Below are 21183 nucleotides of genomic sequence, written 5' to 3' on the forward strand. Positions count from 1 at the left end.
GTCCTCTCCCCCTCACACTCCTCGCTCCCCCTCCCTCCTCCTCCCTGCCCCCTCTCCTCCTCCCCTGCCACCTTCGCTCCTCCTCCCTCTCCCCTGCATCTCGCTCCCCTCCCTCTCCTCCTGCCCCTCCTCCTGCCCCCTTGCCCTCTCCCTACACTCTGCTTCCTCTCCTCCCTCCTGCCCCCTCCCTCTCTCTCCTCCTGGCCTCTCTCTCTCTCCTCCTGGCCTCCCTCCCTCTCCTCCTGCCCCCTCTCCTCCCTCTCTCTCTCCTCCTGTGCTCCTGGCTCCTTCTCCCTCCCCCCTGTGAGCATGCTGAGAGCTTCCAGATGTGATCCCTGAGCCCTTCTCCTGGAGTCTCCTGCTGCTGTCCTACAGGCAGGGCGCCTTCAGCCCTCCTCATGGTGATGGACACAACTGTCTGGGGCCAGCCAGCTCTGGGAGGTACAGCCTCTAGCACTGAGTCCCCACAGCAGCCTGCACACAGCCAGAGCTCAGCCAGCTATGCGCATGCTTCGTCCGCAGGTGAGCCCACGCGTACCCTCACACCAGCTCTCACCTGGAACTAAACTTCTGAAAACCTCTGTTCCTCCCAACTAATCCACACCCACTTAATGAGAGCAGCAAGGCTGTTGTGAGGACACGAGGAAAATGTCCCGTAACATCTGAGAAGCTGAAGAGCCATCAGCACCTCTGGGCCTCCCAGCCCTGCTGGACCCTTATCTGCTCCACCTTTAGCCCAGAGTCAATGAACTCACCTCACTGTCCTGCGTGATCTGCACCTGCTCCCCTTGAGGCACCTGGGCGATGTGGAGGTGGCCCTGTGGGATCCGCAAAGAGAAGACACCAAGAAGCATCAGAAGAAAAACACACCAAAGGAAACATGAAGCATGTTCCGCCAAGTCTGACCTTGACTCAGGGAAGGCTCGGTGCCGGCCAGTGCCTTGCAGTGTGCACAAGCCTGGGCCCACGAGACACTCCTGAAACCCACCTTCGGGACACAGCGTCACAGACACCACAGTCACTCCAGGAGGAGCAATGCACCCCGGGAAAAGTGTGCTAAGTCTTTTAATGCCACTAGACAGGTAAATTTTAAGAATGTGAGCAACATTAAAAAAGAAGGGAGACAAACTTAGAACTACAGCTTCCTTTACGATGGTTTCAGCTTGAGGGACAGAAAGCTGGTGGAAGTGCCAGGAAGGGTTCTGGCTTTCTTGCAGGAAGTGAGGCAGGCAGTGGAGGGCAGGGCTCAGGGCAGCCCCGCAGGTGCAACTTTAAGTCAGAGCTGGCTTTTCTTTCCTTGAGCACTGCAGATTGAACCCCTGGGAACTCTACCACTGAGCTACATCCCCAGCACTTTTTATTTTTTGAGACAGGGCCTCACTAAGTTGCCCAGGCTGGCCTGGAACTTGCCATCCTCCTGCCTCAGCCTCAAGAGTCACTGGGATCACAGGTGCAGCACCACACCCATCACTCCCACCAAGTCTCTAAGAAGTCTCCCGGCCCTTTTTGCTACTACTAATGTCTGCCACAAGAGCCCATGGGTGTGTGTGTTTGTGTGGAGGGCCCTTGCCCCAGCCCTTTGGGATGACCACAAGCAGGACCCCAGCATAAAGAAGTCCAAGCCGCTGAGGCAAGTCTCATGCTGGGAAGTGACCACTGGAAGCCCCTGCATGTGAGCCCCTTCTGTCCCATAACCCCAGGTGTGGATTACCCACAAAAGGTTAAACTGAGCCACATATGTGCTACTTGCAGTAACAATGAAACACTGTTCACAGCACTGAAAACTTGGGACATCATGAGTTACACAATCTAAAGAAATGCTATGCAGGAATAAAGGCCGTCGTTCCCATTGAAGGAAGGACCTTTTCTTCCCTCGGGAGAAGGGCGCCTGAGTCTCAGAACTGAGAACTATTCCCTCCTGGGAGGACAGACAGTAGCAGGGACCCTCAAGTGGCCAGGACCTCAAGCAGGTTGTGCACAGGTAGATGATGCCCACATTCTTACAGGACAGAAGAGGAGCCACGAGGGACCACTAGTCATCCTGTAAGGTGCTTTTCCGTGACAAGGCCATCGATAACTGCCATCACCCACGAGCTCCAAGAGCTCATATTACAATCACTTCATCCTGTGCTGCAGGTGCCCACCCCCCCCAGTCCCCTCCCCAGTCTTCCCAGTTGCGTTGGCGAGAAGATACATACTACTTGCACCTGCCCGTCCTCTCCAATCTGGTGGATCTGCACCTGCTGTGCGTTGGCCAGGGCGTAGTGCAGGGCCTGCGGCTGCGGCTGCTGGAGCTCACTGGAGGGTGGTGGGGTACCCAGCATGGTCTCTGTGGGAGCACAGGAGTGGGAGCACAGGGCGTCACACAGACAGCCTCAGCGTAGGTCCCTTCTGCCCCTCAGTTCACATAAGACACACCTCACCCCTTGATGTGGATCAGCAGGTCCCCAGTTTCCTGCAGGGTCACTAATAGTAAGTTTGGGATAACTGAAATTTCTGACACAAGACCAGAGAGTGTAAAAAATCAGGGCCACTGTCATAACAAACCCCTGCTACTCGCGTAAGCCTGGTCACGTGAACAAAGAGCACCAGATGTAACTGCAGGGATGAAAAGACAAGACCCAATGGTGTGAAGCCCTGTTTGGGCCATCAGTCCGTCGTGTCTGCCCCTGGAGTGTAACGGTGACTAGGGAAGAGGTGCCACTGCACAGTGTGGTTACCAAGGGAGGGACAGCATGCCACACTCTGCAAAGGGAGGGAGGAGAGGGCTCCGAGAGTCTTCACCACAGGGGAGTGGCACACGTCTGCAGACACGAGCAGGCCTGGCTCACAGCACGATTCACGCTCACATCCAGCAGGACTTGGTGTCCCGTCACTACCTCCCACCGCTACATTTTTATCTGCTAAACTATTTAATTTTTAAAAAGTAATAAACAGAGGAAAGCCTCATCCACTCAGACACACTTCAAAAACAAAATTTTACTTTCTATGTTTACCCAAAGTAAGATATATTTGCTTTGATGTATGTTCATTTTAATGGTAATGGTCCCTCCATCCAAATTTTCCAACACACTTAGAACATTAAGGGCTTAAGAAATTTTTAATGCATATATATTTTTCTTGTAGAGAGTTATGATTGATCAATTAAAAAACATTTAAACATAAAAATATATTACAGTGGGAGAAAATTTTGTGAAAAAAAAGTTAAATGTTAATATGAATAGAAGAAAAATGAAAAACACAATAACAACTCTGTGGGGGTGGGAGTGTACACACGGCACACTGCTTGGCACACTGCTCGGTGAATGTGAGCCTGGTCCCAGCTGGACGTGTGCTCTGCTCCACCACTGAGCCACCAAGCACTCTGAAGCAGCTCCTAGTAGGCATCAGACTGCCAAGGCATGTAGAGTCTACTGAATACATTTCTTAAAGTAACATAACAATAATAAGATGATAATATTTGCAAAATGATAAAAATTATATTTTTTAAATTACTTCAAACAATATCAAAAAATTTTAAATGGCCATTTTTTAACAAGTTGTGGCTCAGTGGTAGAGTGCTTGCTTAGCACGTGTGAGGCACTAGGTTCGATCCTCAGCACCACATAAAAATAAATACATAAAATAAAGGTATTATATCCATCTACAACTAGAAATTTTAAAAAAAAATTTTTTTTTAAATATGCAAGGAAGCCGGCCTATAATTCCAGCCGCTCGGGAGGCTGAGGCAGGAGGATCATAAGTTCCAGGCCAGTCTCAACAACTTGGTGAGATCTTATTTCAAAATTTAAAATAAGAAGGGCTGGAGATTGTCTCAGTGTTAAAGCACCCATGGGTTCAATTCCCAGTACCAAATACAAAAAGGAAGAAAAAACATTTCAAACTTCATTATGAGAGGTACAAGAGCTAAATATTTAGAGAACACTACAGCAGCTAATAAGAGCTTTATGACTGAGCAGACTCCCAAAGTATTTCTGCTCCAATTGGAAAAAAATAATAATAATCAATGGAGTTTGATGGTTTCCAATGGTTAAAAATATGCCTAAGAAGAATGGTTCTACTCATACGTAGAATTCTAAAAAAAATCCTAGAAGATAGGATTTGTTAGTATGATACAAATGATTTCCAAACGGAAGATTCAAATAATTGAAATTACCATTTGATCAAGGGCTCACCACAACTGTATAATGTGAAGACTTAGTTAAATCCATAGTTTAAAGCAGAGTAATTTTAACATCTAGAGCAAAAATCTGCACTGGCCACTTGTTTGGGATCAGGAGCTACAGCAGTGACCAGAGGTGAACATGCTCACACCAGCGCAGGTCAGAACTGCACTGAGGAGGTAGCAGGCTGCCATCCAGTGGGACAGGGAGCCACAGACAGGGCTCGGCCAGGGCCTCCCCACCTCTCCTGGCCTGGCTCCTCCCAGCATCCAGAGCACTCACTGAAGGAAGCAAAGGCAGCCGTGCACAGAGTGCAGGCAGTGGGCTTCAAGAGAGGGTACTCTTCAACTCTAAACACTGGCCACTACTGTACAGATGCCCAGCCACGGTTTCCAACTCGCCAATGAGACTGTTTGTTTTTTTTTTTAAAAAAAAAAAAAAAAAAAAAACATTTATTTTTCAGTTGTAGTTGGACACAATACCTTTACTTTATTTATTTTTATGTGGTGCTGATGATGGAACCCAGGGCCTTACATGTGCAAGGCTAGCACTCTGTCACTGAGCCACAACCCCAGCCCTTACGCAGTGTGTTTTAAACAGTAAAATTAAGCCACATTAAACTCAAGCACGTGTAAACATCTGGGTGGTGTTGCCAGATAGCATGGTACAGTGCTTTCATAAATCAGTTTTTAGAAATTCTCTCGAAACTAGTGTTCTATGACTTGTATTCAATCTGGCAGTAACAGATAATCTTTAAACAGATTATCCTTGGCACAGGATCCCACCTACAGTATTTATTTGTTTCAAAGTTCCTTTTCTGTTGGTTGAGAATTCAAAGGTGAACGAGACAACCCCACTGAATTACAACCTCACTGAATAACTCAGTAAAATGTAATTAAGCCAGAATTGTGGCTTGATTACATTTTACTGAGTTATTTCTGTCACCAAAATAGCTTTGTTAGACCAAGAGTAGACACAAAACGAACAATGGCAGATTCTAGAAGTCCCTTAAAGTAATAATTAAGTCCACTGAAGTTTACAAAGCAGGTGCTCTCTGTCCTCAACTCACCCGGCACTGTGAGGGAGCACTGTGAGGGAGGGAGGAGCCTGGGCCTGGGGCATTAGCAGCGGCCCAATGATCAGAAGCCACACTGCTCCCCTGAAAAGGGAGCACTTCAAGCCACAGGGACACCCCTATGCTGACCACCCTCAGCTGGGGTCTGGATGACTGGCCTTGCCCTCTAGAGTTCACTCCTACTCCAAACACTGGGCACAGAAGGCTAATGGGGCAGTGCTGCTTTCACTAGGATGGAAGCTGGAGACAGCTGACCAAAGAGAAGGGCGAGGAAGGCCCTGCCCCTGGTACAAGGCCTCGCCTCTCTGAAAAAGCCATATTCAAAAGCCACCTCAGTCAGCCCGCTGCCAGGGTCTCCCAGACATGGCACATCTGGGACCTGCCCAGGGCTCAGATACTGAAGACCCACCGCACTGCGGCCAGCTGTGCCCCTCAGAGACCAGCACACTTAGTGTGAAGAGACCCACAGCATCTTAGAGAAACACTGACATCTTGATAAACTATCATTAAACTGAGTCAGACATTCCATTGAAAGGAACACTGAGGACTGGAAGACAGACACTGATAAGTTAAAACAAAAACAAAAACAAAAAACGGTAAGACAAGAAGAATCACAGACCACCTGAGCTTGAGAGAAAGGCATCTCAATTTCCACCTGCAAAGTCAGCAGTGGACCTGAAGGTCAACGTGCCCAAGACCCTACCCATTCCAATGCACAGCCTGGCTCAAGGATGAGCATGGCTGGTGGTGTGGTTGTCACTTGGGAGCTGGTGAGAAACAGAATTTCAGGTCACCGCCGTGGTATCTGAATCAGAATCTGAATGCAAGGTTTTTCCAAAGTGGTCCACCTGCAAGCGGGGCTTGCAGAAGGCCGGTCCCACACCTAGTCCACCTGAGCAATAAGTCCCAAAGCCATCCACCCGACGGCTGGAAAGGTCTACAGAACACGTTAGGAAAACATTCATGAAGAATAGGAATGGGGTGCTGGCCGTGAGGCCCCATGATGAACAAACCCAGCTGGGCTGCGTCTGCCTCCCACGCCTGCTGGTGCTGTGCCCCTCTCAGCATCCCACCCAAGGCAGCCCAGTTCATCCAGGGCCACTTCTCCAGGCACAATCACACCCTGAGGTCTCAATTTCAAACCCTTTAGCTTCCAAAGACAATGGCCTCACATCCCAGCACTACCACAAAACCTGCTCTGAACAGTCCTTTCAAAGGCTCCAAAACATTCTGTGACAGGGGCAGGCTAGCCCAGAGGCAGCAGTACCTTAATGTGCAAGGTGCCCCTGCCACAGCAGGACTCAGGGAGCTGAGGCGCCTGAGCACAGAACAAGGAGTCCAGCCTTGGGCGAGGAGGCCCTGCTGCCCGTCCCTGTGGTGACGCGTTTCTCCTCCTCGGACACACCCCAGGATCTTCAGTGCCCTAGTAATGCAGGACACCACATCCAGTAGTTTTCAGATCTGTGAGGAGACTGTCCCCGACTGGGAATTTAACTTGGGTCCAGCCCTACCAAATGACATGAGTGAAATCAAGAATGGCACTGTGCCCTGGAAACCCCTGCCCGCGTGGTCCACATCCAGAGTCCACTTGGCGCTGTGTATCTTCTATTTCTTTACTTCCACTACATTCCTGCTCCCCCTTAAAGAGCTTTAATAGACGTGTTCGTGCCGGGTCTGCTCCTTTAGATTAGTCTCCCTGACCCTGGTTTTGCTGGTCTCAGTCTCCTTCCCTCTGGTTCTTTTGATTGGATTTGGGGCCTTGTGCCTTTTTCCATGTCAGGTGTCTGGACTGTGGCAACTTTTCTCTGGGGACAGTTCAGCCTGAGCAGGCAAGGCCTTCTGGTGCCCCTGCTAGAAGCTGGACTTGTCACAGAGGGTTCTGCATTCTGTCTTGTGGGAACCGGACGCCTCTCAGCCCAGGTGAACTTAGGAACCTCCCTCTGGGCAAGTGCCTCTAGGACTCACACAGGCAACAGGGAGCCTGCCCTCTCCCCACAGCTCTCACTGCCTCAGCCCCTCACAGCCCCAGCCCGGCTGTGGGCTACACTTGACAATCCTCACTGCTTCACACTCCAGAGGGGTTCGGAGTGGGGGCAGGTCCCACTTCCTTCTTTCAGGGAGCACAGGCCTGGCCACCTGTTGCCCAACGTCCACAAAGCAGCTTCTCAGATCCTGTCCAGGTGTCTATAGGAGACTTCACTCTGGCCCTGCTACTGCATGGTCACTAAAAGCAGAAATCTCCACCCCTTGAATTAAACAGCATTTTAAAAACTATAAAATTAATACAGTGTTCACTGGAAATAATGTGGAAACCAGAGTCAAACACAAAGACATAAATGAAATAAAAACCGTAACCCCGCTAGCTAGAGACAGCCACTACCAAGAGAAGCACACACAGATTCCAACGCCTTCTCCACGCCTCCACACTTGAACAAAGTGGGAACACAGGTGACCACAGCTTCCACACCTGCCGCCCATTGACAGGATCCCGTCCCTGCCTGGAGCCATGACTCCCGCTGCTGTGTCCATGCAACAGGCACCCTCTCTGTCCTGTGCAGAACGACACCAGCACAGTTCTCCAGGTCCCGCAGAGCTCCCGTGACAGGACTCCTAGCCAGGGCAGCAAGGCCTGATTCCTCCTTCACAGCTTCTTCCTGCAGCCACTCACAAGAGCACTGCCCAGGTATGGCTTGTGTGGCCTACACAGCAGCCACATCCATCTCAAGGACCTGGGCAACAGCCAAGGCTGAGGTCTGACGACCCCCCAAAACAGCCAGGAGGAGGCTGCTTCCCCAAGGATGTGCACACAGCTCCAGGCGATGTGCTCTGCAGCTCCGAGAAGAGCGTCTCCAATCAAGGAAGCACTTGGGAGGCCACCCCGTCCACTGACGAGCCCTCAGGTTCCTAGAGCTCCTGCAAGGAAGCTGCTGTGGGGAGTCTAGGAAAATCATTTAATTCAAATACTTTATAAGTGTTTTGAGGTGTCTCAGGGGAAAGGCAACAGAAAGGCAAAGTCGCACAGCGTGGCTGCAGAGCGCTCTTCCAGGGAAAGCCCCTCTCCAGCAACGCCTGCGGGGAGGCGAGACTGCGCGTCTGTTTGGAGAAGTCTGGGTCCGTAAACTCGAAATCAGAAAAAAAGAGAAAAACACTTTGGTACTCCCCCAACGATAGTGTTGCTTGTGCTGTTAAGTCAGCCGGACGCTCAGGAGCTCCACGGCAGCAGGAGAGGAGGGTCTGAGCAAACCCTCCCTCTGCTCCGGAGCCCACAGGGACTCAGAGCTGAGGGCCAGGGTGTTCCTTGGTGAGATAAGCAGGACAGGGCTACTGCGCTCTCTCAGCCTCACCACGCTCACTCATGGACCCAGAGGGAAGGGTCCCGGGGCCACTGCAGACTCAGCTAGGGGGAGGCCTCCCCCTGCACTGAGCCCCAAGGCTCCACTTGCACCGCCTGCCACAGGGCCTACCTGAGGCACTGTACGAGGACGAGGACGGAGTCCTGCGCGAGAAGCTCTTGACCGCCAGGCTCTGGCCTCGCTGTTTTCGCCGCCATGCTGTCCGGCATTTGGAGTCAATGCTCTGTTTGATTCGATACCAGTCAGACTCCGTGATTCCAAATTTATAGAAAAGGTGACCTGGAAGAACACATCCCAAAGAGAGCAGTGAGGTGCAGCCTTCCTCCATGGGCCTGCTGTCTGGGAGTGACCTGAACACTGAAGTGGCCAGCTGCCAGAGCTCAGCTACCAAAGGCTGACCCAACCCTCCAGAAAAATGAGCCAGAAAGCACGTGTCACCAGAGAAGAGTCGGGGGATAAGTGGCCTTCCAAGACCAGGTGCAGGCTCACCTAGTTATACCTCCTTCCAATCCACTTAACTTATAAAGGATCTGGCCCAACTGCATGCTGGGTGAAAGAGGTGTCAGGCTTGCTGCAGTCCCATCCCCGTCTGCCCCCAAATCATGAACAGTATCTCATGTCCCAAATGCCAAGAGAATCAAATCAGGATCCCAACAATGCAGTCAGATCTGGTTTTCCAAAACTGCACTTGTTACTCCTCTGCCCTCTCGGCTACCCCAGCCCTATGGAGCCCGACCCCCAACAGTCCCACCTGCCCTCAGCCCCTGCTGCACCACCCTCACACACACTGGAGATGAAATTTGTCTCCTTGTGCATGCCAGCAAACCAGACTGTCCTGGCACACAGCACATGCCCAGCTATCCCATCGACACAGGGAGATCACAGCAGTCTAAGGCTCTCTTCCGGCACCCTTCCGGCACCCTTCCAGCGCCCTCAGCTCTGACACTCGCTAATGGACTCCCACACCTTTTCACCTTTCTCCTTGAACACAACACCTCTAGGACAGGACTGTGTTGTGCAGTGCTTCTGCCCTGGCACCCCTGCACACCTGGAAGAAGGGCACTACCTACACTCCAACGTGAAGCAGGGATGGGGCAGGTGGGCGTGCACCTTCCTGAAGAGCATCTTGGCAGAGCAAAGTGCCCACGGGCACCCATGTGGCCGGTCACTCTTCCACAGACAGCTCTCAGAGCATCGCTGATGGGCATCCAGAGGAGCTCCCAGCCAGCTACGAGGAGACTAAGGGTCTAGAAGGCCCTTCCTGTACCCAGTGGCAACGTGGGGATCATGAGGCCTCTGTCCTTCAGCAGGTTCCTCTCTGCTGGCCATCCACTCCAAGGGAACAGATGAAACTGAGAACTGTCATGGTCAGACGCTCACACTGAAATACTGTTTTGAGAACCAAGAGCCCTGGGTTTGAACCATCCACTGAGAGTTAACTACTGCCCTGTCCCCACACACCTGCTCCTGTGGGGAGCAAAACACCAGAACTAATCAAAACAAAGGAAGTGTTTGTTTTTTAAAGTACTGTATTAAGTATCAGAAGGTTTGCTGTTGTTGTTGTGGTGGTGGTTGTGGTGGTGATTGTGGTGGTGGTGGTGGTGGTGGTTGTGGTGGTAATGATGTTGGTGATTGTGGTGGTGGTGGTGGTTGTGGTTGTTGTTGTGGTGGTGGTGGTGGTTTTGAGAAGAGCTCTTGGCTTTTTATATGAGCGTGTCCTCAGGGCAGAAATGAATGGCAACCAAACTCTGTGACTAGATAAAAAGAAACCGGATGAAAATGGGGCAGGACCCCAGCATCAGGAAGAGCAACCAAAAGCATGGGAGCAACACTCATCATCTTACAGAAAAGAGTATTTGTAAATTAAGCAGCAAATTTTGGGTCTTTGACTTTCAGGTCACCTCTAAAGAAATCACAGAATCATCACTCAATAAATACCTACTGAGTGATCACAGTGTGCTGCATATGGCTTTACTGCAGGACAAAGCCTCACCAAGTCAGGACACCAAGCAGACAGTGACCACTGCAGTGACAAGGACCCACTGCAGACCACAGCCACCAAAAAACCCACCACTAACCAACTACCTTATTGTCTGATTCATGTTTGACAACCTCAAGGAAAAAGAGTATTCACCTTCATGTCCAAGTCAAACACCAGGCAGGAGTGCGCAATGGCCTTACAATCCTGCCTTCCAGTGCCACCTCGGGGGGGCCTCCACTGTGGCCCTCAGCACAGCCCAGGCCCCAGCAAGATGCTCAGGGAGGACAGGCCACCAAGATGCTGCTCTGCTCAGGCTGCCCCACCGCTGCCTCAGTGCACTGGGGAGACAGCAGGCAGAAGAAACAAAGAACAGAAGTTGCTGGCACCGGCCCTCGGGCACCTGCTACCCACAGAGCCGCACTCAGCTCCCTGGAAAGCAAGGTGGTGCACCCTTGCCACTGGCCGGAGCCACACCTGTCCACTGGGCTCAGGGGCGGCCCCAGCCAGCTCTCACCCTGCCCTTGCAAGCTGCCAGGCAGTCTACCCTGGGGCAGAAAACACTCCCCACCATGTAACTGCCTCCCCACCCTCCAGAACTCCTACTGTGGACATGTGTTCAAATCACAAAACCAGATTTCCAGCTCTCCCTGGCCAGCCTGGCTCATAGTGGACCTGAGAGGAGCTGTGGGGGGACAGGGCAGAGGTAACACAAGCAGAGCTCAGTCTCCTGTCCTCGGTGGGTGGCACACTCAATTTATCAGGCATGAAGGAATGATAAACATGATCCCTGTTAACAGAATCTCAAGTGCAGGAGAATGCAAAGCGGGAAACGGAGTGTCAGCAACTTATTTCTTGAAATCACAGACCTACCTAGACAGCAGCTGGCTCAGAAAAGCAACAGGAACCCACACAGGTCTGAATGGGGACTGAGCGATGCGTCCTCATGGTGATACTCCAGGCAGGCGCAGGCCCAGGCCCTCAATATCCAGAGCCTCCCTCACAAAGCCCAGCCGGTGGGTGTCCCACTACCACGATCGCACACATGGGTAAGAAAAAGATAAGGTTCCTCAGCTTGCCGAGCCCTGGTGCTGCTCTCTGGTGCCTGAAGGCACAGCGTCCAGGTCCCTGCCAATGAGGGGTCTTCTGCTGGTCTCCATCAGTCACAGGGACCTGACCTATGCCAGCTCTAGGTCAAACTGGGGTACTCATTGTGCCCTGCCATGCTGAGCAGGGATGGACCAATGGGAGCACCTGTGCACAGCCATGTCCTGACCCCAAGGCACCCATGGGCAGCCTCCCCTGTCACCATAGCAGTGGAGAAGAGACAGCACCCAACCAGCAAGTTCAGAAGAACCCACATCCTGTGCGATAGGTCGAGCAGCATCCCCTCGAGTTCTCGTCCTTCCCAGGAGCTCTGAGTGTGACCTCACTGGGAACCAGGGTCTGTGCAGATGTGATTCATTAAGTGAAAATGAGGTCACACCAGTCAGTGTAACTGGTGTCCTTATAAGGAGAGGAGAAAAAGACAGCGGAAAACACTGGAAACAGGCCCTGGGGCAAGGCGGCAGGGCTGGGGCCAGGCTGCCACGAGGCGGGAGTACCAGGAAGCGTCAGCCACCAACAGAAGCCAGGAGAGAGAAAGCCCCAGCAGAGGAGGTACAGCCTGCCAAGAATGGACCTTGGACACGCGGCCTCCAGACCCATCAGAGAACCAACCCCTGGGTCTCCAGCCCCAAGTCTGCAGGGCTCTTTGCAGCAGTCCCAGGACCCCAACACACCCTGCAGGGTGCCCCAGGTGGGGTAGACAGATGGCTCCCCAAGGTAAGCATGCCTGTGTCTTCTGCCAGGAGACTGCCTGCTGAAAGGGGGGACTGTAGCCGTCTGCAGGTCACCTGGAAGTGTGGAACTTTGTGCCAACCAAGCAAACTCCCACCAAGCACCAGGAGATCTCAGGGGTCCCTCATCCATACCAGCCTTCCTCACAGATGTCCCCAAGGGTGGGGGTGTCAGGCTGATTGTGTTTCAATTCATTTCTGGCAACTTGCAGGTTAGGACTTGCTCTTCTGCATAGTTCAAGCAGAGGCTTATATCACCGATAGGAAAAGCTGTAAGAACCGCTCCTGCGCTCTCAATTCAAACAACAAGACACACTCTTTAAAAGAATGTTCCACGTTTTCCAAAGTTACGAGAATGTGCTACTTTTGATGGAGCACAAACTATTTCGTTATCTGCCTGAATTCTGGGAGGCCCATTGATCCTTGGGAGCCCTCAAAAAGCCAACATCCCAGAAAGCAAGTCCCCCTTTCAAATAAACATGTCCCCTCATTTCACAAAGACAGTACTTAGAGATGTGACCTACCACGTGTTTCAAAATGCAGATTTTGGGGGGGGGGGATTTTTTTTTCTTTTTGGGGGGTGGTGGGGAGCGGGTACCAGAGTTTGAACTCAGGAGCACTCAAACCACTGAGCCACATCGCCAGCCCTATTTTGTATTTTATTTAGAGACAGAGTCTGAGTTACTTAAGGCCTCGCTAAATTGCTGAGTCTGGCTTTGAACTTGTGATCCTCCTGCCTCAGCCTCCCAAGCCCCTGGGAGGCGCATAAGCATGCACCACTGAGCCCAATAGGGGAAAATATTTCTGTCCACAAACAGGAAGGAGAAAAAAGTCTTCCCTAACTGGGATGGTTGTGGCTGTAGCCTTGAAGCTGTGGATGTCACGGCAGACTCTGAAGGAGCAATAGAGGGAGACAGGGGTGACAATGCTGGTCTGCTCTTCATCAGTAGCTGAGCTGAGGCCTCAGGAGGTGGGCCTATGTCCATGTATTTGTTTTGTGTTGTGTTGTGAGGAGCAATCAGCAATAAGTATCAAAGCAAGCACAGGGAGAAAAGGCAAATGAGCACTTGAAATGTTTCAGGGTCCACCTGAACACACAGTGGTGCCTAACTTGCAAAGGCCTCGCTGACACAGGTGGGCCAGATGGACTCCCACTCATCCTGAGGGCTGCACCCAGCAGAGGGACCTGAGCACGCACTGCCCCTTCCCAGTGGCTTCACAGGCGTAGAGGGCCACATGTACTGACAGAGCCCACAGCAGCTCTGCCAAGTTTCTCCCCGTCACCTGAGGAAGCTGAGGCACAGAGGCCAGCAAGGGGCCAGCAGTCATGGGATGGGTCCTAATCAACAGCCTGTGCCCCTTCCCTACAAGAGACTGACTCCAGCAGGAGCTGCTAAGGGAACGGAAGCGCAGTGAGCGCCAGTCTGGGGACTGCAGGGCAGAGCCTGTGCACACACTCCATGGCCTCAAGGCTCCTTGCTTCCCCTGGACCCAGACCTCTGGAGCTTCACCTGGTGTCTAAGCTCAGGACACACAGGCTGGGCACTCTGAAGGCCAACCCAGGAGCACATGACACAGACCACTGAGCCCAGCGTCCTCTCCAGCACTGCACACGTGGGCCCCCAATCCAGTTCACCGGATGCCTCCACGGCTCTCTCCACCCCCCAGCCAGGCAGGAACTGGGACAGGCCCACTTACACCGGATCCCATAGATGGTGAGCGGGTCCAGCTGCTTCTTCCCATGTTTGCCCTGGCCGGAGAGGTTGGACACGGCCTGTACCTCACGGTGGAAAAGGTAGTCCAGCAGCGTGAGCGCCATCTTCTCGGCCGTTCGGCAGTTGGTGCTGATGTGCAGCATGTCGGAGGGGATGATGGCGCAGCGCACCCTCATCTCAGGATTGTTCTCATCGCCCAGCCAGGTGCCGTTGGGGTAATCCTCTGAAAAAGAGACGGGGTCCTCCGTGAGCCAGCTTCAGGGCATGCTCCAAATAAGTGCTCACATTCCAGATGGCCCCAGTGCTTGGCTCAAACAGGCTCAGGAAAGTTGACCCACAGCCAATCCCCCAACCTCCCTGTGGCTGCAAGAGGGTGGGCTCCAGTCTGACAAAGACAGCAAGGGTCATATCATGCCCACACAGTTGACCTAGGTTGCTTGCTCCATTTCAAAAAGATGAATGTGGCAGCCTACATGGGGAAGACACTCTGCCCTGCACTCCAGGCTTCCTCGGGAGCTAGACCACCTTGTGACCTCTGTGAAGGCAGGGCACTGAGGGCTGACAACTCGTTGGAAAGCTACCCAGCTGGGTCCTGCCCAAAGCTTGTGCAAACGACCAGGTGTGGCACACTGTAGGCCAGCAGCTGGAGCCGCTGCAGTGCCCTTGGGAGCAGTCCAGGACTCACACAGGCCCAGGTCATCCCGACTCGGGCAGAGAGGGTATCAAATGAGCTCTGGGCTCAGACACCAGAGTCTCTTTCCACCCCAGCAGTGCAATCAGCTTCGGGAAACAGGCCTCACATCTTTCCTCTGCTTTAAGCTTCGCCACACACCCAGGCAGCAATGGGCAGAGGCAGCTGCTTGGCAAGGGCACCCACTTTTCCTGTGCATCCTCTTGACTGTGGGTGTGATGGCCACAGAGTGCACTTGTCCCAGATGAGAGCTCAGTGCACCCATCTCCACTGTGACCTGCCTCTACAAGAGGCGATGTGACAGGCCAGCACCATTGTCATCTGCACTACAGGAGCCCCCAGGAACACGCCATCTCCACAGGACACCTGAGTCCTGTCCCAGCATTCCAGACAGCCACCCCTCCCTTCCCGTGGCCTCCCTCTGGGCCTCCCTCTGTGGACGGTCCAGCAGCGAGTGTGGCCCCTGCTCAGAGCACAGGTTCCCTAGCCTCTTCTCCAGGCCAAAGCTCCTTCCTCCCCACAAGCGTTTTCCTCAACCATGTGGTCACACTTCTTAACTCGTGATCTCACAGGGAGGAGTGCAGAGTGACAGCTTGGAAGACATGCATCGGGCAGGTCTGCAGTAGCAACATCTCCAGAGCCCAGGGCTCGCACACTCTGGCCACCTCTGACCCCAACTCCAGTGCGAACCTCGGGCCTGCTGCTCTTCTCAGACAGCCTCGCCCAGCTCCCTGAACCAGAGGACTGCCACGGAACCTCAGGGACAGGCAGGGAGCCCTGTCCACGGAAAACATGGTCCCTGGGGTGGGGATGAAGCCAGGCTAGAAGCACTGCTCAGGGCGCCTCAGGCTGGGCTCCCTGGATGTAGCTAAGGATGGAAAACAGCTCTGATTTTCAGAACTGAGTAAGAGACGAAGAAGAAGCACCATTTCTCAGAGACACTGATGGTTCAGAAGTGGAGAGGCTGTGCCACGGGTACCAGCTCAGACACATCGGCACTGTGGTGAAAACCAGCCATCCACTATTAGATTCAAGTGGACACGTGACTCAGAGGCACAGGGAGTCCCCGGCAGGGATCGTCAAGGTATCACGGGGGAATGCTGAAGACTCCAACTTCAAGGGTACTTACTAACTGATCTGCAACTATGTCTTAGACAACCTTGTGCCTGCCACTGGGTGCAGTGCTCACCATCTAAGGCCTGGCTCAGTCACAGGTCTTAATTCTAAGGCACTGAGCTCAGCAGTCCAGTTGCAAAGCCAGGAGCGTCAGGGCTGGCTGCCCCAAGGATGGAGAAGGAAAGAGAGCTGGGACTTAACCGAAGCTTCAAACAGGAGGTGTTACCACTGACACCAGAATCTCTGCACTTAATATTTGGAGATTGGGAGCACAGGGACCCACTGTGAACATGCAGGGAGGGGCGGCAGCACCCTGTGCTGTCAGAAGCCGAGGCATTGGCTATACCTGCAAACACCACTGGGACCCAACCAGGCCAGCTGCCGCTCAGTCCTTCCAAAGACAATGTGGCTCCCACCATCCTGCCCCAGCACCCCAGCTGTACTGACCATCCCTCCACCCACAGCTCAGAGGAGCCAAGAGCAAGGGAGCAGGTTCTCACTTCTCAGACACACTGGTGGGCTCTGTCCTATGACTCTGCCTCCCCAGGACCCCTCTGGCCCTCAGCCGATGACTGCAGTTTTCCTAAGCTACTTGTGAGTCTCCCTGTGGTCAGCACTGTGTCATACTGGAGGTCAGTAGTCACACACCACACTGTCCAGCAAAGCACAGTGAACAAACAAAAAAGAGCACTACTTTGTGTCCCGCTGAGGGCCTCAGGGCTGCTCAAAGACTTGGACTGAAGTCACTCCGCAGCACGACAGCTTCGGGCAGGAGAGCTCTTCCAGGCTGGTCTCAGCAACTTGCAGGCAAGTTTTCAGAGCAGATTCATTGTCATGAGCCAGTACTGGATTATAGTTTTCATCCACACCAAAAACTAACTTTCCTCTGGCCTTTGTAAAGGCCTGCCCAAACTGTTCACAAATCTTAAAAGCAATATACTGCCTGAGATGGGAGAAATGCTCTGACAACAAATGATAATCAGGAAACCAAAGTCAGTACCCACTGCCTTCTAGCCTGAGCAACTATGCACCAGCCCAGCAATGGCTAACCTTCACAGCAAAGAGCGTGCTTCTTCCCCCAGGATAGGGGAGTTAGGTTCGTAAGATTTCCACGTGATCCACGAAATGTTACTGTTATGCTACTTACAATTATCTGCTCCATGAAAAGTACCATGATTTGGGGTAGCCAGGACCCTCGGGCCAAGGACCCACTGACAATGAAGCCACGTTTGTACAGCACACCCATGCTGGACACCTGCAGCCAGAGCCCTACCACGTCACAATAGATGCTCATGACAGACCTTCATCCTTCTTTGATGACCACGCGAACCAGTGGTCATCAAAGAAGTATCCGGGATGGGAATGGGGGCCAGAAAGACTGCAAGGGAAGGACGTGCTCTGAACTGAGTGAAGATCCCAGGCCTGGAAGACACCACAAGAACCATCCTATTGGGACTTGATGATTATCTGACACAGAATTTGAGAATTTTAGAAATCCATTCCATTGACACTCCACAAACTACAAATTACAGAGACATCAATTTAGAAATGGATATATTCTACCATTTTCTCTCAAAATGCCTTCTTTTCTTTACTTACCCCTCCACCATGGGCTACTTTTTTTCTTTTCTTTTCTTTTTTTTTTTTTGAGAGGGTAATTGTAAACCAACCAACGATTCTATCATAAACATATTACTAGTAATGTGCAAACATCACTATTTAGTCACTGATTAAAAAGACTTGGTCATGCAGTCACTCCAGAGGGAGGGTCCAAGGAAGGCCCTGCCATGGGCCCAGTTCTCTGTGGCTGGACACCTCTGATACCCTGGTTGCTCACAATGACACAAACAGCTAATGAGGTCAAAGTCTGAAGCATGATGTGCATCCTGCCACACCTGCCTCCTACCTTCCTTGGAGGCCATTGGTGAACTCCTACCTACTAAGCAAAACGTGCCGCATGCTCATGACTAGGCCAAGTGTCCCAGGCTGCATGTCCTGCCACCCCTGGCACAGCAGAAACAGAGGCAACATGCTGGGCTTGAGACCACTCACATCCCAGGCCAGTCTGTCTGGAGTAACTCTGTTCCCTTAGGTCACCAGACTGACCATGTCACTCTTCTCAGAGGCCGATTCATGATCCCATGAAAATGTGCTCATGTATAACAATTTATGCTAAAATACATGTAAGATAAATGTTCAAAGAATGTTTTTGGCAAAATTTCCTCCTTTGCATATGTATGGCTGACATTTTGTAAACACAGCAAATTGTTATTAATCTGACTTCGCAGTGCACAGCGCCAACAACATCTGCAGGACATGTCTGCCAGCTCTCCTGACTGATGGCCTCTGAAAAAGAAGATTCCCAGCCTCTGCCTGGCTGCCCTTGCTCAGCACATCACAGTGCCAGAGGCCGCCATGCTGGCTCCAGAGCACTCAGAACCCGACGGAGACAAGAAGTCACCAAAGTACAGTCGGCACCCAACTTTGATATGCAGGATGAGTCAAGTTTTCCAGGAATTATTAAATGCCTCCACTGCGGGAATTAAAGTGCTTTATTAGAAACCTAACTGAATTCCTTAATTTTGTGCATTTTAGCTAATTTGCTTCTCTAACTCCATCTGCCCACACTTCCAGTGCTCAATGACAGGAGTGCACCAGGACCCAAAGCACCAGTGGAAGATAAACTCAAGAACTGAGTTTAGTGGTCAGTGCTTTGAACAATTAAGAGTTACCTTTTTTCTCATTCAAATGAAGTTTACATCATCAACAAAAGTTAAAAAAGTAGGATAAAACTTGAGCTGTCACCTTTGCAGTATAATAAACTGACTCCAAGCGTGATGTAAAATGGCATTTGGAATTCTTAAGTAAACACTGCTTTGAGGGGTTGGGGCTGTAGCTCAGTGGTAGAGCACTTGCCTAGCATCTGTGAGGCACTGGGTTCGATCCTCAGCACCACATAAAAATAAATAAAATAAAGGTATTGTGTCCATCTACAACTAAAAATTAAAAAAAGAAAACTGCTTTGAAATTCATGATTCTGTAGACTTCAGACACTTAAATATTTACACAAGACGACAAAAACAATCTGTACACTTGTAGCTCTTGGCTCTTACCAGGGACCACAGAAACACTCCAAAGACAAGCCTACTACCCAAGAGCACCCCGCATGTGTACTGCTTCTCCAACAGGCACCTGCTGCCCTGATGCTCCCTGCCCAGCAGCTGCTCCAGCCAGGGCAGCACCCGTACTGGGCAGCTAATCTGTGTCCCAGCACGCACAAGTCCTACTGAAGGTCAGGGACACCACTGCCCTCAACAGTGAGTTGATGAAAGAGACCTTCAGGACTGGCTGCTCTTCCAGGATTTACAGACACAGCAATCACTTAAAGAGGACCCTCCGTCTCCAAACAGCCTTCACCAAACCACTGAACCAACATGGCGGCTCAGCTAGCCGAGTTCCCAACAGGACATGCTGCAGACGTGTCCTTCCGGACATGACATGCTGCAGACATGACATGCTGCGGGCGTGTCCATCCCCCAGAGAGCAGCAACAGACCCATCCGTGTCCTCTTGTGATGGCTGAGAAGGTGGAACTATCTGAACTCTGACCTTTCTTCAAAACAAAGTAAAATCTTAAACTGGAAAAATGTCTCTAGTCTGATCCTAACACCCTGTGCTACAGCTCAAGATCCCTGTGGCAGAAACAGTCAGCTTTCCACGTGGTCTTAACACTGTGCTCAAAGCCTCTGCTAAGAAGCATGTCTTAAAAATAAAAAATCAAATAAAGACATATGTCTTACCTGGAGTGGCATCTCGTATTTAAAGAACCTGAACTCAGACGTAAAGAAACCCGCGCTTTCCCTAGGAGGTGAACAGCACCTGTCCAGACACCAGTGCTCCCCACCTTCCTCTCAGCGCCAGGCAGCGCTTCCCCAGCAGACACGTGCGACGCTGACCAACCACACTCAGACAAAAATTTGTAAGGGGGAATTTTTGTTTTCAAGACTCCCAGGGATGTTTTGCTCTTTAGCTGGAGTGGTTTACACTAACTGAACCCAAGGCCTACGTGGCTAACCAGACCAACTGCGCAAAATCCACGTGGAGGAGGAGAGCAACCCATCTCCCCTGCGGTCCTGCAGTGAGCCTCACAGGGTTCCACGAGGAGGGAATCGGCTGCACCCTCTTCTCCTCACACTTGGTGTAAAGGAGCCAGTTGCCCTCACCTGGCGGTTCACCCATATGTAAATACGTAAAGCATAATTTACAGCAGCCACAAAGTGGAAGTAACTCAAATGCCCATCAACTGACAAAGGACAATGCTATTCAGCTACGAATGCTACAATACTATGCAGCTACTGCTGCAGGCCACCACCTGGACAGGGAGTCCATTTAGTGAAATGTACACAGCAGGCAAGCCCCTTGAGACAGAGGTGGGCTGGAAGGGCGAGGGTGGAGGGGGAGTCACTGCTACAGGGGGAGGGTTTCTTTCAGAGATAAAAACATTCTAGCTGGGACCGGTGGCACATGCCTATAATCCCAGCAACTAGGAGGCTGAGGCAGGAGGATGGAGTTCAAAGCCAGCCTCAGCAAAAGCAAGGCGCTGAGCAATTCAGTGAGACCATCTCTAAATAAAATACAAAATAGGGCTGAGGGGTGGCTCAGTGGTCGAGTGCCCCTGAGTTCAATCCCTGGCACCCACCCCACAAAAAACAGTTCTACAATTAGATAAAGGTGATGGTTGTATCCTTATGAATACACTAGCCACCATGAAATCAGCCACCTCTGTCCCTGTCACACGTACACAAGGTAAGACAACTGAGGAGGAAAGATTTATTCTGGCTCAGGGTTTCAAAGGGTTTAGTCCATGGTCACCTGGCCCCCTGGCTTTGGTCCTGAGATAGCACAGCATGTCATGGAGGGAGCACAGGCAGAGGAGGCCGGCTCACCTCAGGGTGGCCCTCCAGGAAGCAAAGAGAGCCCAGTCCTTTCATGGGCATACCCCATGACCTAACATCCTCCCACTAGGACCCTCCTCTTAAAGGCTCCACACCTCCCAATAACACTGCAGACCCCAACCAAGACTTCCACAGGTGCCCGTGGGGGGCATTCCAGAGCAAGTGTCACAACCACTGAAATGGATGCTTTAACACAGTCGACTTTATGGTATACAAGCTTTTTTTAAAAGGTTACCTCTTTTTTCCTCACTGTTCTGCCATCTAACTCCTAGCAATTTAGTAGAAGTAAAAGCAATTTCT

General features: G+C 51.7%; 1 protein-coding gene across 19 annotated transcripts in view; it reads right to left on the reverse strand.

Annotated features, from left to right (window-relative positions):
* The window catches only part of LOC107150829 (BTG3 associated nuclear protein), an 82242-nt gene that overhangs the window by 17801 nt on the left and 43258 nt on the right, over positions 1 to 21183 (reverse strand). For 14 of the 19 annotated variants that reach the window (XM_048792525.1, XM_015495971.2, XM_048792529.1 and 11 more), the window contains 4 exons: positions 14106 to 14345; positions 8703 to 8870; positions 2199 to 2329; positions 756 to 827 (listed from right to left, as the gene is read on the reverse strand). In XM_048792525.1, the coding sequence (XP_048648482.1) occupies positions 756 to 827; positions 2199 to 2329; positions 8703 to 8870; positions 14106 to 14345 (611 nt within the window). The remainder of the gene's footprint in view (positions 1 to 755; positions 828 to 2198; positions 2330 to 8702; positions 8871 to 14105; positions 14346 to 21183) is intronic. The other 5 variants (XM_048792531.1, XM_048792535.1, XM_048792533.1 and 2 more) reach the window with 2 other exon arrangements.

The sequence above is a fragment of the Marmota marmota genome, unplaced genomic scaffold, assembly GCF_001458135.2.
Source record: "Marmota marmota marmota unplaced genomic scaffold, marMar, whole genome shotgun sequence".
Taxonomy (NCBI): Eukaryota; Metazoa; Chordata; class Mammalia; order Rodentia; family Sciuridae; genus Marmota; species Marmota marmota.